The 17,833-nt window shown below is 35.4% G+C and overlaps 2 protein-coding genes across 2 annotated transcripts; one reads left to right on the top strand and one right to left on the bottom strand.

Annotated features, from left to right (window-relative positions):
- Nucleotides 1–516: 516 nt before the first annotated feature.
- Nucleotides 517–2,841, bottom strand: LOC116142406. The gene is made up of 4 exons (XM_031427824.1): nucleotides 2,654–2,841; nucleotides 2,405–2,563; nucleotides 1,556–1,775; nucleotides 517–742 (listed from the first exon to the last, which is right to left on the bottom strand). The coding sequence occupies exons 1-4, from the start codon at nucleotides 2,831–2,833 to the stop codon at nucleotides 609–611; spliced, it is 693 nt and encodes a 230-aa protein (XP_031283684.1). The 5' UTR covers nucleotides 2,834–2,841; the 3' UTR covers nucleotides 517–608.
- Nucleotides 2,842–6,263: 3,422 nt separating this feature from the next.
- LOC116142440 (nudix hydrolase 27, chloroplastic-like) lies at nucleotides 6,264–9,574 on the top strand. The gene is made up of 6 exons (XM_031427857.1): nucleotides 6,264–6,625; nucleotides 6,716–6,769; nucleotides 7,914–8,006; nucleotides 8,141–8,235; nucleotides 8,929–9,043; nucleotides 9,155–9,574. The coding sequence occupies exons 1-6, from the start codon at nucleotides 6,404–6,406 to the stop codon at nucleotides 9,260–9,262; spliced, it is 687 nt and encodes a 228-aa protein (XP_031283717.1). The 5' UTR covers nucleotides 6,264–6,403; the 3' UTR covers nucleotides 9,263–9,574.
- Nucleotides 9,575–17,833: the final 8,259 nt, after the last annotated feature.

Here is a 17,833-nt window from a genome sequence, read left to right as displayed (position 1 = left end):
TATGTTTTACATTACTAACCACAAGCATTTAATAAAAGTTTAATTGGTTTCATGATAATTTAATAAATTATTGATTTAAAGTTGTATTAATTATATATAAAACGCACTTAATAATTATAACTAAAACCTTTAGCATAATATAAAGAAAAAATGTACTACTAAAAGGAGTTACTAGCACATTATCATTATCATTAACACAAGTGATGCAAGACCAGCTAGATCTGACCACCTTCAGACGGTGATAGCGACTGTCGAGAATATATGAGTGGATAAGGATGTTTTTGTCAATGTAAAAATATTTATTGTTAGAGGTGTTTAATTAAATTAACAAATGTAAAGGGTTAAAAAAATCTAAATATTCTGAGTTTGAATAAAATATTGAATTTTAAATGCATTTAGAATAAGATTGGATAGGTTAAGATTGGAAAAAAAGAAACACACACAGCCAATTGATTTTTTTTTTTTTTTTTCTATTTTTACAAAACACCCCTACATAATTTCTTCAAACTTCATCTATGTCTATTCAAGTTTTCCCTCCGCAAAACCCAGAAGATAGTTTAAGCTCTTATTCTATCAATTAGTATTTAGTAGCACTGTTATAAAAAGAGTCAGTAAGTCCAGTCCCTGGGCAATCCCATGTCTGCAGGAAGATGATAATGGCAATCCTCCCGCTTGCTTACCCCCACCATTTTCATGGAGTTCCTCTGCTGCATCGCCTGAATATCCTGCCTATTTCTCACAACTGCGATATATAATATATACTTATATAAGCAAACTGTGTTTCATGGAGCCTCAAAGACAAGAAAAGCTTTTGCGCATGACATTAGTGCAATTGTAATTTACAGCACTGAATGTCAAGCTTGTAGGAATAACAAATCAATTTTCGTGGACAATTCTGATGATAAATATGAAGTTTCACTTTCGGATTACAAAATATATATCTAACCAACATTACTCCCAGTAGTGTGTTGCTGCCACAATAGTGTTATTGCATATATAAGGTTCTTTTTAATTTCCTTCAATGTTCTCAACAACCAAGGCACCAAACAAGGAATTCTGATACATAAGCCTGATTTCTAAAGAACATTCCTAAACAGATTGACACATTAACTCCAGTTAAAATCCCTCTGCATTATAGAACAAAACCTCTGTTGACCAGTTGAAGCATTAATTATGCATATAAAAAATGCTAATTTGGTCAGCAAGTTTAAAAATACACCCCACCTAAAAACTTTTCAATTCTGACTCCCCAGACCTAACCTCATGACCTTTCTTTGACTGACGAAGACCTCTACCCATTTGTATTAACAATGCCTATTTTACCAAAAATAATAATAATAATAATAATAATAATTTTAGTTTCAAATAATCAAGGTTGAAATGTCCCCTTTCTTTAATTGTTTTTCACAATTATGAGTGCAAAATGTGACAGTTGTAGCAGAAGATAAACCCCATACTTAAACACCAAAAACAGAAAGCAAAGCAAAGCCCAAAACAATAACTTGTCAAGAACACTTTGAACAAAATAGGAAAACTGAAGGCAATAATAACTCACCCTTCTTCTTGGCATCAGTGGAAGTTGCAGTGGCAGTAGTGGTATTAGTAGTCTTAATAATGCGAGGATGAAACACGCCTGTCCCTCCCGATTCTCTCACTAAACCGCCATTGAACCCAAACCCACCTCTCAAAACCACCCGGTTTTGGTTTTGTTGCAGTAACCGGTTTTGCTGTTTCTGCAAAACCCTAGTTGTTCTCGGTTCCTTGTAGCACTCAACCTATCACTCAAATCAAAAGAACAAATCTTCTTCGTCATATTTAATGATCACCCCTGACCCATTAAAGCTTTGAAAAGACAACCCATCTCTATAACTATTTAAAAAAAAAAAAAAAAGCTACAGTACTTCCCCGGTATTACCGGAAATATGATGAACAACATGCAACCAACTACTCGTGCTGAAATGTAACTGGTCACTAATATTTCGGTACAGTTACCGGAAACATACCGATTTATGACCCGCCTTATAAAGGAAAACCATCCCTATAACAAGTACCAAAAAAAAAAAAAATTTTGTACAGCACTTGTCCCGGTAACGTTACCGGACATATTATGAACACCCTGCAACCAAACATTTGTTTTGTAATGTTTATGGTCACCAATATTTCGGTACAGTAACCGGAAACATAGCGATTTACGACCCGCCTTATAAAGGACAACCATCCCTATAACAATATTAAAAAAAAAAATTTGTACAGTACTTGTCCCGGTAACGTTACCGGACATATTATGAACACCTTGCAACCAAACATTTAGTTTTATAATGTTACTGGTCACTAATATGCCGGAAACATACCGATTTATCTAATAAAATTTCAAAAAAACCCGGTTTAAAGTTTAGTTAGTTACCAGAGGAGGGGTGGATTTGAGGATATGTAAATCCAAAGCGGGTTTTGAAAACGACCCGGTATCGTACGGGCGGAGCCTTTGACCAAATTGGAGACCACCGTTGACTGCACCGAAGTAACCATTTGGTAGTGTAGTGCCCCGAACCGGAGGCTTCGACCGCTACACAGAAACAATAAAGAGAAAACGAAGAGTTCAGAGTTTATTTATTAAATAAATAAATAGATAAATAATTATTAAATTAAATCAAACCTCGAACTGAAACTGAAACTCAGGAGGAGGAGGTGGGTGATGAGCTTGTTGAAGGAAAGACAGCGCATTGAAATGGTGTGCCACGTCATCAACAAGGCGGTGACGCGGCCTTTCGTTTATGAAAATATCAGACGGAAGATAGCGCTCTCCATCGTCCAAATTCGGAGGAAACTCAGCCATGCTTATACAAAATAATTATTATCACAACAAAAAAAGGAAAAAACCAAAAACAAAGAAAATGAGAAGTGTTTTATGAGTAGAGACAGTGTGGAGAGTAAGTGTTTTTGAAATCGACGTTACGAGTTCTGGTTTTATGTTTCTTCTTCTTCTTCTTCCTCTCTCTGTTTTTGTGTGTTATATAAAGAAGTAAAGAAGAGAGTGTGTGCGTGAGGGACTGGGAGAGTGAGATTGTTGGGCCCGTTTGGTTTGTGATTAATTAGTTTTGTTTGGTTCGGGTGGCCCGGGTTAGCATTGGAAACTGACTATTCTTTTCGGTCAAGGAATCAAGAAAATTATTATAAATTTTAGTTCAATTTTGTCTTGGTCTCTCGTCTATGTCATTTTATTTTGACTTCAGTCTTGTTTTATTGCCTTAACAATATTTGGAAAATAGTAAAAGCCTTTTTAGGTTGGTTGTTTTATGTTTCAACTGTTTTGTGATATTCTCTTCTGATTTTTGGTAATCTTATGGAGGTATTTATTACTTTCTGAAAATTGTTTTGGTATGTTTTTTAATTAATAGTTGGTGGGGCCCGTTAATGAAAATAATACTCTAGAAATAAAATATTACATTTTATTTACTACAGTATTATTTATTTTTGCATAAATTTGAAATTATTTATTTAAAAAATGTATACAATTTATTATAATTAGTTTAAGATCATTTTATTTTATGAAATTAAAAGCTTTACCCTAAAAAAGAAAATTAAGAAAAAATTTCCGAGAACAAAAAAGGTGAAACCAAACACGTCCTTATCTACCTTTCTTTGGCTGAGGGAACAGTACTGAGATCACGTGACGACTCGGCACACGCCTAAGACGAGTCAGTGCCGTATAACTCGGCTGCCCACTCTCCACTACTCGCCCGTTTCGGCTCACTATGTCACTCTTCAACTTTTCTCAACTCGCTTGTGGAAACATTGTATCCACTCGCTATGAAATTTTGACGCGTGTTGATATGATTAAATTGTTGAGATTTTAAGCGAGTTTAGTTAGTTTTGTACTCGAGAGTGTGGGGAATGAGTTTGTTAAAAGGCTGCTATGCATGTTTCCGCAGTTAGAAAATCGACTCAACGGATGGTCTCTGTGATATCTGGCAGAGGTTTTAGTTTGTCAATTTCAGTACACGTGGCAGCTTGGAGTTCATTAGCAAAAATGTGTATCATGTGTTATACTACTGTGCGGCTGCACCGCAAATGCTTCTGTCTAATCACAAATACAAAGTTAATGAATTTTGTGTAATATGCATATTATTACAAAAAATCAAAATAATACATGGCTACATGCGATGTACATATAATTTTATATTTAGACAAATATATATGTATTTGTTTATTTTACGTCTAACAACTACTATATTTAATTTTTTTTGGAAATTATAACATCAATTTTGCGATTTATTTTTTATTGATAGAAATTTATAACCATCTATTTCTATTTTAGGGAATTATAAAGACATTTATGTTTAAAATTTATAAAAAAACCAAAACTTATTTTAATTAGTTTAGATGTTACAAGTTTTCCTTTTTTTTTAAAAAGAAAAGAAAAGAAAAGAAAAAGCAATGAAAATCATTGCAATTTTCGTAAAGGGCTTATGTTGGTAGTGGCTACAAAGTGATTGATGGAGTAATCATGAGCCTAATGCTTCCTCTAGAGTTTGAAACCAATAATGACCCCATTTATAAGTTGGGCACATGTCTACCAGACCTTGTACTTCAAGTAAGTCATTCACCAATTACGCCTATTACCTTATCCATGACTATGTTCTCATACGCGGGAATAAGCCGGCTTTTGTAGCAAATGCTATTTGTTCTTGGCAGCTTTGGGTTGTGGTGCTTACTTCCTAACCCCAGTGGGAGTAGTGAGCCCTTCCTTACCCCTGTTCCGCCCGGTTCTTAAGGGAAAGGCTTGGCCTGTGGCTTTTCGGGAATTCTGGTGATTCCAAGCCACAGACTTGATTTCTAAAAACTTCTCTTTAAAGCCCCTCTGGTCAGGTCGTCCCCAATCCAACTGGATTTAATACCTTTTTGGATTTTGTGTTGGGCGGCCGAGTGCGAGGCTTCACTAGAAGTTCAGTCAGGTCTTAAGTGGGAGAGAGGTAGTTCTATTTACTTACCTAAAGAGCCGGGGGAAAGTGAGAATCATAAGCCAGTTCTCTTTCACCCTTGCCTGATGTATTGTAATGGGATTGCTACTAGCTCCATGCCCACGGAAAGAAAAAGGGATAAGCAATAAATTTATAACTAAAACGATAAAAAGAACCCATAACAACAATAACACTTACATTATAAATCCATTAATTTGCAAGAAAAATCAGTAAAAATATGAGATATAAACTTACTAAAGGTGATATTACCTTACACATAGACTATTGGATTGACTTTCCTTTAGGCTTCCAAAATCAATCCAAATGAATAAAGATGACACATGATAAGAATTCAACAATCCAAAGAGGAATTGTGTCTGCATCAATACAATACAAACGGTTGCATTTCCAAAAGAAACAAAGAACTAACAATCCTTTCAACTCTACAATACATAACAAAATTCCCTTTTCTTCAAAGAAAATTTGTAAATCTGGCTATTAATTTCCCTAAAAATCTCACAACCCAAAACGCTGTCGTATCATTCCTCTAAATCACGCCTTTCTTATGTACCATATCTCATCTTTTTAACTAATCACAGAAAACCCGTTTACCTAAACCGACTCTTTAACGGGTCGGGCAATGGGGCCAGCCGGTGACCTGAACCCGTAAGTCACAGTATCATAAACACACACGTGAAATCCAAAATCTCTGCCCGTCTTCTTTGCTCTCACGCACTCCTCACAAACCAATACGCCGCCGTTGAATCCATTCCAGTTGTTGTTGTTGTTGTTGTTGTTATTGTTATTATTATTATTAATAGCCCTAACGTCACTATTCCTTTTTAGTAACATAACATTAGCTGCAGGCTGCTTCTCCGGCTGTTGCCGCCTCTGCCGCCGAGAACGAGGATCCCGTGATCGTCTCAGCGAAACGAGAAAGAAGCAGTCAGTCTCACGACAAATCGCCGAAAAATTCGCCTTACCTGTGATCGGAATCTTCCGATATGTCTTCGCGTCCGCGAGATGAACAGAGAACTGGCTCGGAGAAATTCCAATCTTGTGACTGAGAAACGACTGCAAAGTCTTGTAATCAAGCGAAGGGTAAACCACGACGTGTCCGATGTCGGTTTCACACTCGCCGTCGAAGAATATCACCGGAAAAATGGCCTCCATATTGAGAAATTTTTAATGAAATTTAACTTTTTTTTTTTTTTTTTTTTTTTTTTGCGCTGTGTTTGTGTGAACTGAAGAACAGAGAAAATGAAAGGGGGCTTTTATATAGAATTGGCGCGCGGTAATTAACAAAAGGCGGTGAGGGTATTTTGGGAATAGAAAAAACGGAAAGATAAGAAGAAAAGTAGGTATCTTCGCGAGACTTTGAGATTAAAACTTGGGGCCCAAGAAAAACAAAGTAACGGAAAACAAACGAAACGACGACGCGTAAAATGGCTGTGTGTAGAGTGGGAGTGAGTGGAAATTCCCCGTTTTGTCGTGGAAAGTTGGATAAATTTTCGAGTGTGCCACTGGCGTTGCAGCTGTCTTGTTATAACTGTTGTAACCTCGTAAAATTGAGGATACGCAGTCGTTTAACGGGCTTGAACTTGGATTCGCCTCCCGACGGGTATAGAAGAAACGTCGGGATTTGTCTCGTTGACTCTTCGAATAAGGTCTGGTGACTCTATCTTCTCTGTAACTTTTATCTAATTCTGCAAATAATACGTGGCTGCTTTTGATTGGTTGATTCTTTCCTTTTGTAGAAAATTTTTGCAGCTTCGAGGATTAATATACCGGACACATGGCAAATGCCTCAGGTAGATTTGGTTCATTTGTTCGGTGAATTTAGAGTTGAAATTGAGTCATTTTATATTGTTTTAGCTTCAGTGTGACTTGAATTTTGAAATGATAAGATGTAATTGTTCTGTTAAATTACAAAATGTTCATGGGGTTACGGTGACAGAGTTCATGTAGCGTTGATGATTAGGCGATGAGTTTTGTGTGTAAAGTTTCGGGAATTGAGGGAGTGTGTGATAATTCTAAAACCTGTTCTTTTTTTTCTTTTTTCTTTTTTTTAGATTATGGTTCCAATAAGATTTACTTTTTTTTCTTTATTCACTTAGATTGGAAATGGGTTTTTGGTTAATTTTGTGGGATATTTGTGAAATTTAAAAAAAAAATATTTTGTAAGTACCTTTTCAATGAATGAAGATATTGTTATAATTTCTTCTGGAAAAATAGACATGTTCATTATATTTGATATTTGAAAACCATTTTCCAAATATGATATGAAATACATTGTAGAATTTACAAATACAGAATTCAATTTCTTATTTTCATATGACAAATGTTTTCGACTAAATGTGGATGTAATGTGAAGCCATGTATGGGGATGTGTTGAAGCAATTTACACTTTGGAATATCAAATTGCTCTTAGATGAAACAGGTATTCACAGTAAGGTATTGTAGGAATAGGGACAGCAATTGAGTAACAAGATGTACAAATCTTCACTAAAGCTAATTTTAGATGGGGCTGTTAGTTCTTGTTACAATGGGTTTATTTGTTTTTTATAGTTATTTTATTTATATTTTTACTTATCAGCTAGCTCTATTCGTCCACTTTAACTGGGGTTTGTGTTTTTGTGAATGGGGATATAACCAAATGTTGCTATGGTATGCATGATAGAAGTATTGATGTTTTAGGGTTAGATAACTTAGATTGAGGCAATCTTAGTATTTTGATGATTTGAATGTACACTTTGTTTTTACCTTGAAGAGAGAGGTATGACCGTCTGTGGCATGGGATTTGTTAATGCTTCAGATTCATTGATGTGGCTTAGGAGATATGAGCTAAAATAAGTGTTTTTTTGGTTTCAGATGTCTTTCTAACACTGAGATTTGGGTGGGCATTATTTAGAAAGATTTATGCCTATAAATTTTCTAATGTGCCATTTTGTACAGGGTGGTGCTGATGAGGGGGAGGATCTGAGAAATGCAGCCATGAGAGAATTGAGAGAAGAAACAGGTGTTACCTCGACAGAATTTCTTGCAGAGGTGTGTTCAGATAATCCTTTTTATATTTGAATGTTTAACCTGTATTCTTGGAGTCTGGTACCATGTCTCAGAGGATGAAATGACACCTTCCTGCAACATGTCTTGACTGAACTGATATTTCCATTTTTATGTAGACACCTTATTGGCTGACTTATGATTTTCCACTTAAAGTCAAAGATAGACTTAACCGTCGCTGGGGAACAAATTATAAAGGTCAAGCACAGAAGTGGTAAGATTACCATCTACTTATATATGATCAATGCATTATATATTGAAGTTTGGTAGAACTAGTTGCATTTACTGCAATAATGTTAGTTATTATTACTGACTTTACTTTTCAATTTTTGCATTGATTTCCCCAATTTAATTGCTCCTTGTCAGCTACCTTTAATTTTGTGTATTGCTGGGTAGTTATCAAGCTTGAGCACCTGTAGACATATATCTTGGTTGAGTCCAAGTTGTGTGTTTTTTCTCCTTCGTGTAATTTGCATTTGCCTTGGTGTTGTCTCTCCACTTTTGATAATCATATCATTGCTTGCAGGAAAACTTGACCCCTTTTAGGTGTAATTATCAATTATGCTTGATGCATGGTCCTGAAGTATGAAGTTGTTTTCCTTGTCATACTATTTTTCCCTTTGATTTGACAGGAAACATGTTTTCAATGTCACATTTAGCTCATACGCAATGCTAGATGGTTATCTAGGAACAGCATTTTCATTTTCACAGCTGTTACATGATTCGATGATCTTTAAAGCTGAATCTTTAAGCCTGCACCCTTACTCAATTTCAGTCCTAGATGTTCCTATATTTATTTTGTCAATAGATAATTCCTAGCCTTGTTTAAGTTGCTTGCTCCTATTTTACAAAATCTGATTTACATTGATAATCCATATGATTTTGTTTGTTATTGTTCGAGAAACAGGTTTCTTTTTAAGTTCACGGGAAAGGAGGAAGAGATCAATCTTTTGGGGGATGGATCTGAAAAGCCAGAGTTTAAGGAGTGGTCGTGGATGTTTCCTGAACAAGTTTTAGAACTGGTATGTAAACGTTATTGCAGGATCATTCATTTTTTAGTGTCTAATGAGTTCCTTTTCTTTAGAGGCTTTGTATCATTCTTTCCTAATTTGTTAAAACCTTTTCTTGAGCAGGCTGTGGATTTCAAGAAGCCAGTCTATGAACAAGTCATGAAGGTATTTAATCCTTACTTTTTGGTAGATTCAGATGAAGGACAATGTTCTGGTATTAATACGAGGTGATTACAGAATTTTTCTTACAAAATAAAACGAAGGTGCCTGGTGCCCTTCCTAAAATGAGTTTATGCATCTTATGTTGGTTTTTGTGGGTAGGAGAAGCATTGTATTAGATAGGTGGCCGCTGTATTTTGAATGTGAATATCTCCATGATCTGTTTATTTTTGCAATTCTTTTTTGATGGTTGGATGGGGAATTGCTCCATTATGAGTATCAAGATATGATGAATGAAGTGAATAGATTTCGAGACCCTTTAATTAGAAACGAAAATCAAAGACAATGTTTAAATTTGATAAAATTACTTATAAATGAAGATTCTTTTTGTGATCCAAGGTGTTACTAGTGCGAAGATAAGATGTGATTGATATTTTTCTGGTTGTAATTTTTGTTTCTCTTTGTGCAAAATATAGACAGTCAAAACCTGGTATTCCATCTTCACAATCTCAATCTCTTCTTACATGGAAAATGATAAACATAAAAACAGAGATGAAAATGTCTTGTCCTTTTGTAACCAGCCAGCCCTTTCAAGCATATGTAATGTGCCTATACTTTCTGTTTTGAGTTTGCATTCAAGATTCAGGAATGGAAAGCTCAAAGTTGCAATTCGAATTATTCAATGTTTTCCTTTATCATTTACGACGTCCCAACCATGGTGAAGATCATATGGTTCTTCAATGAATCAATGATTTTCCGAGCTATAGTTTTTGATCGAATTTCAGTGTTCGTAAAGAGATTAAAAACGAAGTAGAATTGAGAGAAAATTAGTTTGAAAGGTCTTGAATTGAATGGGAATTTAATACAGAGTACAATAATTGTGTAATTGCATTCAAGATTCACAAGTGGAAAGCTTGACGCTTTTTCTTGCCATGTCGCCTTCCTTGCCATACCGGACCCATGTTTCCTTAAACATGGGTGCTTGACGTCTTTGGACTCAAAACTCTGATGAACATATTATATTTCTAAGTTAACCCTAAGATCCTTGTAGGTCCAACTCAATCTACATTTTAACCTAATTCCTCCATGATATTACCCTAAGGTCTTCCTGGGTCTAAGCTCAATTTATATTTTAAACCTAATTTCTACACGAATGAGAGCATTAATGGATCTTGTGGGATGTGGTAAGAAAAAATAAAAAAATAACATAACCTCTTCTCACAAATTTATTCTTCCAACTCTGACGTGACAGTTCACAATTAATCAGTTTGTAATAGATCTTACTTGAGTCTCACCCGATAAATTACAACTGACCAATTGCAAATTATCACGTCGAAGCTGTAAGAGAAAATTTGTGAATATAGTATTACTAAAAAAAAAAAATGATGATATTGATCCACCTTTTATTTGAATTGACCCAATTACTGTTTATTTTTTAATTACAGTTTTATCTTTTATGAAAATTATTAAATAAGATTCAATACACAATCCATCTAGAATAAATCTTTAACTGTTAAAATTTCTATTTCCTTTTATACATTATAAACTCTTATTTTGATTTATCTTGAAATAATTAAGATGAAATGAGTTTGATCAATAACATGTATGCATGAAATTATTAGGGTTTATTTTATCACATTTTATTGTTTCAAATTTTCAATTGATTTCTACGTTTACAAAATTTATAAGTTTGTTATTTATTTTTATTTTTTTAAAGAAAACACATATTAAGCGAATGTGCTCAACTGAACCATTTTTGGGTGGTTGAGTAATTAGACAAGGACTATTAGGTGTATCACTCAAAAAGTCATGAGTTCGAATCACATTTTCAGGGGTCTAAAGGATTAGTCGAGCTGGTAAATTTAGACATATAGTTTATTAAGATAAATTGTGGAGGGTCAAAAGCATCACTCAAAAAAAAAAAAATTAATTAATTTCAAAACTTTTAAATGGAGCATTTACGAAGTAGAACTGGGGGCCAAATCCAATAGAACCATTCACACCATTCAATATTAAATTGTAGTCCTAGTAAGGTTTGTTGGGTATTGTTAGTTTGAATAGAGTTCATGGGAATAAAACTGATTATGAGAGTAAAGATATATGATAAATTTGTTAATTTTATAGTTGAAAAAAAAAAATCATATGAGAGCTTTTTAATTTTAAATCATCAAGAAATGTTTTAATATATAATAATCAAATCTATGAAATAGTGTGTGGATAATTTTTAAATTTTAACACTTTCAATAAACTAAAAAAGAACTTACTGGAGAACTCAAATTAGTAGACTTAAAATACCTTATTTTAAATTTTAAAAATATTTTTGGAATTTAATTAAATAATGTAAAGAAATTTTAAAAGTTACTTTAACTTTTGAATAAAATCTTTCAACCGTTTGGGCAGTAAATAAACTCAACCAAACATTTCTAATTTATGCTACACAGTTTTTCAAAGAGATTTTTGAGGAAAGTTATAAAGTTCATTTGCCTTTAATTTATGCTATTTTGATCAAGATTTTTTTTTTTTTTTTTTTTTTTTTTTGGAGAGGTTTTACCTAAATGATTTACCAACCCAGCAATAGAAATTTCCTATGGTAAGCTATAAACTTTAACCCTTCTAATAATTTAAGATTGTTATAAAAAATTTAAAATAATAAAATAATAATAACTTTGTTTTTATTATGTTTCTTAAAGGTGTAAGGTATTTTCATTAATTAAAAAAAAAAATCTCAAGAACAATGTCACCACTCTCCAGCAACCGTCACCGGTGGAGTCGGCGGACCTCTATATGTTTTTAAAATATATATTATAATTTATTTAAATAATTAATTATAAATTCAGTTCTATGTTATATTAAACAAGTGATAGTATTAAATTTAATCAATTGTAATTCTATCAAAAGTCCAAGACTGCGTACTTCCTCGTATTTAGTACCAAAACATTTGTACTTTCAATCAAATATTGACTTGGATTGAGATCCAAAATTGTACACCCGTCCAATTTAGTCCAAGTACAATAAATTAAAAATGTAGATGCAAAAATCTACTGTCATGAAAATAGAGTCTGATCTCGTGAGATTGAGGCCACTGATAATCCACTAGACCTACACACATGAAAGGACAAGCATAAAGCTTACAGAAAACACCGGGGTGGTGTTTGTCGTAGGCATTCCGACGCTCAAGTCAGCAGAGCTAAAAGAGATTATTTGCTAAAGATTAAGGAGAAGAAGAATTATCAGGAGTCTTATCGGAGGCTAGGATTACGACAGAGGCGTCGGGTCCTTGGGAGCCAGAACTTTAGGAGCAAATAGATGGTTTTGAGTATATATAGTAGATTGACTATGGGAGATCACATGCATAATGAGACGGCAAGCCTCTGTTTTTATAGTGAACCCACCCAAGGGGTTGGAATCCTAGTAGGACACTGAGTCCTCTTTTGGGAGATAATCCCTATCAAGAAAGAAATATGATTTCTTGACTTTATCAGATTAAGTTTAATAGTTTGAGTAAGATTAGAAATCTTAGTAGGAGAGGAAATGGAATGGGATTCTGATTTCTTATTTATAGACTGTTGCGGGCTAATGGCAGTTTAGCTTAACTTATAGGATAGCCAAACTCATAGAGTGGATAGTTCACAAGGTGATTTTAAGCATAGGCCCTATCGGGATTGGGCTGAGGCCTTGGGCCGTAACATGTTTATTTGGTTATTGGGCCTCATCAAGCTCAAGACGATTTTTGGCTCTAACAGTTAGCCCCCCACTCTCTAAGTTAAAAAGTATTTAGCTTAGAGAGTAGATTTAATCGAATGAGTGCAAACTGAGCGGATTAGTGATAGCAGCTCATTAGGTCGGAAGGACCATTGTGTGGATTAGGTCGATGACTTGTCGATTTGAGGTGCAAGTCCTTCAATCGGTCTGGGCCGATCGAAGGTGTGAATCAATAAATCGGTATGGGCCGATTGAAGGTGTAAATCTGTAAATCGATCTGGGCCGATTAAAGATGTAAACTATAAATCAGTCTAGGCCGATTGAAAGTGTGACTTTATAAATCGGTCTGGGCCAATTGAAGGTGTAAATCAATAAATCGGTCTGGGTTGATTGAAAGTGTAAATCGATAAATCGATCTGGGCCGATTGAAGGTGTAAACTATAAATTGGTCTAGGCCGATTAAAAGTGTGACTTTATAAATCGGTATAGGCCGATTGAAGGTGTAAATCAATAAATCGGTCTGGGCTGATTGAAAGTGTAAATCGATAAATCGATCTGGGCCGATTGAAGGTGTAAACTATAAATTGGTCTAGGCCGATTAAAAGTGTGACTTTATAAATCGGTATAGGCCGATTGAAGGTGTAAATCAATAAATCGGTCTGGGCCGATTGAAGGTGTTACTTTTTAGATCGGTATAGGCCGATTGAAGGTGTAAATCAACAAATCGGTCTGGGTCGATTGAAGGTGTAAATCTATAAATCGATCTGGGCTGATTGAAGGTGTAAACTATAAATCGGTCTAGGCCGATTGAAAGTGTGACTTTATAAATCGGTTTGGGCCGATTGAAGGTGTAAATTTATAAATTGGTCTGGGTCGATTGAATGTGTAAATCTATAAATCGATCTGGGCCAATTGAAGGTGTAAACTATAAATCGGTTTGGGCTGATCGAAAGTGTGAATTTATAAATCTGTCTGGGTCGACTGAAGGTTTAAATTAATAAATCGGTCTAGGCCAATTGAAGGTGTAAATATATAAATCGGTTCGAGCCAATTGAAGGTATAAATCAATAAATTGGTCTGGGTCGATTGAAGGTGATCACAGTAGATGATTTAAAACAACTTCATATGATATCCCGCATGGTGTACAGTTTATCCACAATAAATTGAATAAGAGAAGTAATGGCGTGCATGTGCAAGACCAAATGAAAGATAAAACTCAAATGGAAAATGTCATGCACGTATCAAGTAACAAGCCGTATGGAGAAGTGATGCAAGACCAAGGGAAGAATAGTCTTACTTGGAGAAGAGACATGTATAGCGCACATGTTTTATGCAACAAGCCGATTGTCATGCAGTGGCGCCTAACATGTTCAGTTGAAATGAGACCTCTTTTCCCCTTCAAGTGCTGGCATTGTACCAGCAAATATTCTCACTTGGTTATTACTGCCGAGTGGGGTTTCTGATGGTGTTGCTAACCCTTATTAGCTGAGTGGAGCTGGTTGGAGCCGATTCAAATGCAGATCAGTGTCAGGTAACTAGATATCCATGTATATGCTTCAGTCGGTGTATGGAGCCGAGTGGCTGGTTACTCATGCAGGTAGGGGTCTTCTACAATAAACGCCCTGTTTGGGAAGGCCTTAGTGTGTTTGGGAGATTCCAACTGGTGGAGACAACATATTTGAGCTTGGACTGGAAGGGATTAATATCTGGCGGTAGTACATTAACTCCATTTTGTGTTGACAAAACATTTGTGTTTGCTTGTTGAGGAATACCCACATGTTGTTGCTGTTGTTCTGGCCTAAGAACTAGTTATGGGTGTGGTTGAGTCATAGGTTGTGTCAGATTGTTGAACATATGACTGTTGGTTCTACTACAGACTAGAGAGAGGAGCTGATTGGGTCAAGAAGAAGGTTACATAACAGATGATGATTGCATACCTGATTGTTGAGAAGACTGACTGATTAGGCTGTCTCATGTTTGGCTTTGGTGTATGCTAATTCTTTGAAGGGCGAGTCATGCTGAATCGCATGGGTCGTAGTCATGGACTCAGTTGATATTAGGACGAACATGACACACTCAGCCTCTTTCGTGATGATAGGACAATCGAGTGGTTGGAAATCCTGATGGTGAAAATCATATTCCTTTGAGTTTACAAAGTTGTCACGTGTCTCTCCTTCATTTTTAATTCCAAAAATAAACGAAAGATGAGAGAAACTTCGTTTTTCTTTTTCCTTTGAAATAGATTTTTAGTCGTCCTGTTTCAGCGAGTTCTCTTCCTCTTTTGTCTTGCTGCTTGATAAAGAAGAAGGGCTTTAAAATGTTCGTAAGGCCAATCCAGACAAAAGAGAAGAACTAGAAGTTTCTCTGACTATTAAGAAACTTGAGAAGGAGATGCTTGGAGTTTGTAGAGGCCGACCACACAATTCATCAAACCCATGAGAAAACATTGGTCGGTGTAAAATCATCCTTAAGTACTTGAGAAGAACTAAAGATCTAGTTCTGAGTATGGATGTTCAGAGTTAAACATTCAAGGATACTCAGATTCTGATTTCCAATCAGATGTTGATGAAAAAAGTCTATGTCAGGTACATTTTTATATGTAAGGAGGTGTTGTTAGTTGGAAAAGTTTCAAACAGACAACCACAGCTAACTCCAACAGAAGCTGAATACATTGCTGCTTCGGAAGCAGCGAAGGAGGCTGTTTGGATGTGGAAAGTTCGTAATTGAACTTGGTGTGGTTCCGAACATGGCTTACCGATAAACAGTTCTGTGACAATATGGAGCTATTGCACAGGCAAAGGAACCAAGGGCACACCAAAATCCAAAACACTTCAGCGTAAGTATCACATTTTGAGAGAATTCGTTGGAGTTGGAGAGATTATGATTCAAACTCCTTCAGCAGAAATGTACTGATCCACTGACTAAGGCGATGACATTGAAGCAATTGGACCATCATTGAGAAGATGGGTATGAGATACAACACATAAATGACTTTAGTGCAAGTGGGGAGTTTGTTAGTGTATAGTAGTGTATGCCCTAGAAAACCATTCATGTTGTCGGTTTCAGAGCATTTTGTCTTGTATGTGTATATCAGAAATAAAAAGAAAGCGTTCTTCAATTCATATATATAATTGATTCCTTTATTCAGTTATGCATTTAAATAAAGTATGGATATAGATTGTCCAGATGATTCATTTAATCAGTAAATGAATTATCGAAAATGGTTCCTATGGAACAATATAATTTGGGCACTATAGTTGTACAGTAGGCATATTAGATGCTTCCGAAAGATATCATGAGTAAATATAAGTACAGATGACGATGATAGTCATTGCATTGGGCATCGGTATGGATTAGCGGTTGGTGAACTGTTTTTCGAACGTGACGAATAACGACAATCACTTGGAAAAGCATGTAGTCAATGATTTATCGTTTGGTTATATCAATGCACGATGTATCCTTTGACTTGAGACATGTAGTCGGATCCATACGAATGCTATGGTTCATACGGTGTATAAGTATGAGACTAATCATGTTTCGTATAATAAAGCCTATTTGGTCATGCGTTGTTCATATACGGAAACGAATGATGGTAAAAGAAGGGATCCATTGACTCGAAAATATAGGATCGGGAGTACCGCTGACTCCATCCGGATTCGAGTTCCTAGACAATGTTGATAAATCTTGAAAAACCGAACTCTCGCCAGAGTCTATTATTTCATACAAAAGGAATTTGTGTGATGACGAGTTTTGGACATATTGATCGATGATTCGGTAGAAGATCGAGTTTAGGATTTTGACGTTCAATGAATTCGTGCTTGATTAGGATATTTCAATGGAGGGACTTTCCTGGTGGTACGTACTGAAATGGGTTCGATGAAGTATTTCTTCATCGTGGTTTAGGGACTATGACACGTTGCTAAATGTTTACCATAGTCGTTGGGCCTCCGGACAGGTTTCCAGATTCATCCAGAACCAGTCACGAACTAATCCAGGTGGACCTACATGGTCACACCAATAGCCTTGAGAAGTTAGAGAATGATGAGAGAGAGAATGATTATTGAAGAGGGCTAGCACCTTCTAGGGTATCGGATGGATTTCTATGGTAATAGTTACATAACAATTGTTTGTGACATTTTAAGGGTTAAAATGGTCAAGCAATAATTAATTATATTAATTATATTCTTAAAGCGTGATTAATGATATGAACGAAAATAACATTTTAATAGTTTAAAGGGTAGAAGGGTAAATTATGGGTTGTTAATGTAAACTAGTTTTTTACATGGGCCCTTGAATAATATGATTATTCAAAGGGTACTATAATAAATTCATGGGGTCCTTTTTAAAATAGATTTTATGGGCTTGGAAGTGAAAAATAATAATTGCAAAATTGCCCAAGTATATATAAATGCAAAAGGTTGCATTTTAGTCATTATTCACTTGTTCACTCAAACACAAACAAAAAGCTCTCTCTCCTAGCCACGACCACTCTCTAATCCTCTCAAGGTGGTTGTTAAGTGTGGAGGTCATCATTTTGAGGCTAATCTTCATAATTCAAAGCAAAGGAGTATGTATAACTCTTTTTCATGCTTGTTTAAAAACCCTTTTTTTGAAATCCATCCTTTTATGCTTTCCTCTTCATCTCCACCTCTCCTCATGCATGTTGTTTCTTTCAGTAGATGGAAGAGCCAAGAACCGAGATTGCTAAAGATGGAACGCCCACTCAACGAACCTCAGTATCAGATACTATGGTTCCAATACGAAACTCTTCTAGAATATCAAAACCTCCAAAGAGATATGGGTTCCTACATGAGCAAGATTTTGAATCTTATTACGAAGAAGCAATACTGGATAGAGATTCAACAAAATGGCTGGAAGCGATGGATTTTGAGATAGAATCAATGCATGCCAATCAAGTATGGTCGCTTGTGGATCCACCAG

This window comes from Pistacia vera, unplaced genomic scaffold (genome assembly GCF_008641045.1).
Source record: "Pistacia vera cultivar Batoury unplaced genomic scaffold, PisVer_v2 Contig408, whole genome shotgun sequence".
Lineage (NCBI taxonomy): Eukaryota > Viridiplantae > Streptophyta > Magnoliopsida > Sapindales > Anacardiaceae > Pistacia > Pistacia vera.
This window is presented reverse-complemented; position numbering and strand designations above follow the sequence as displayed.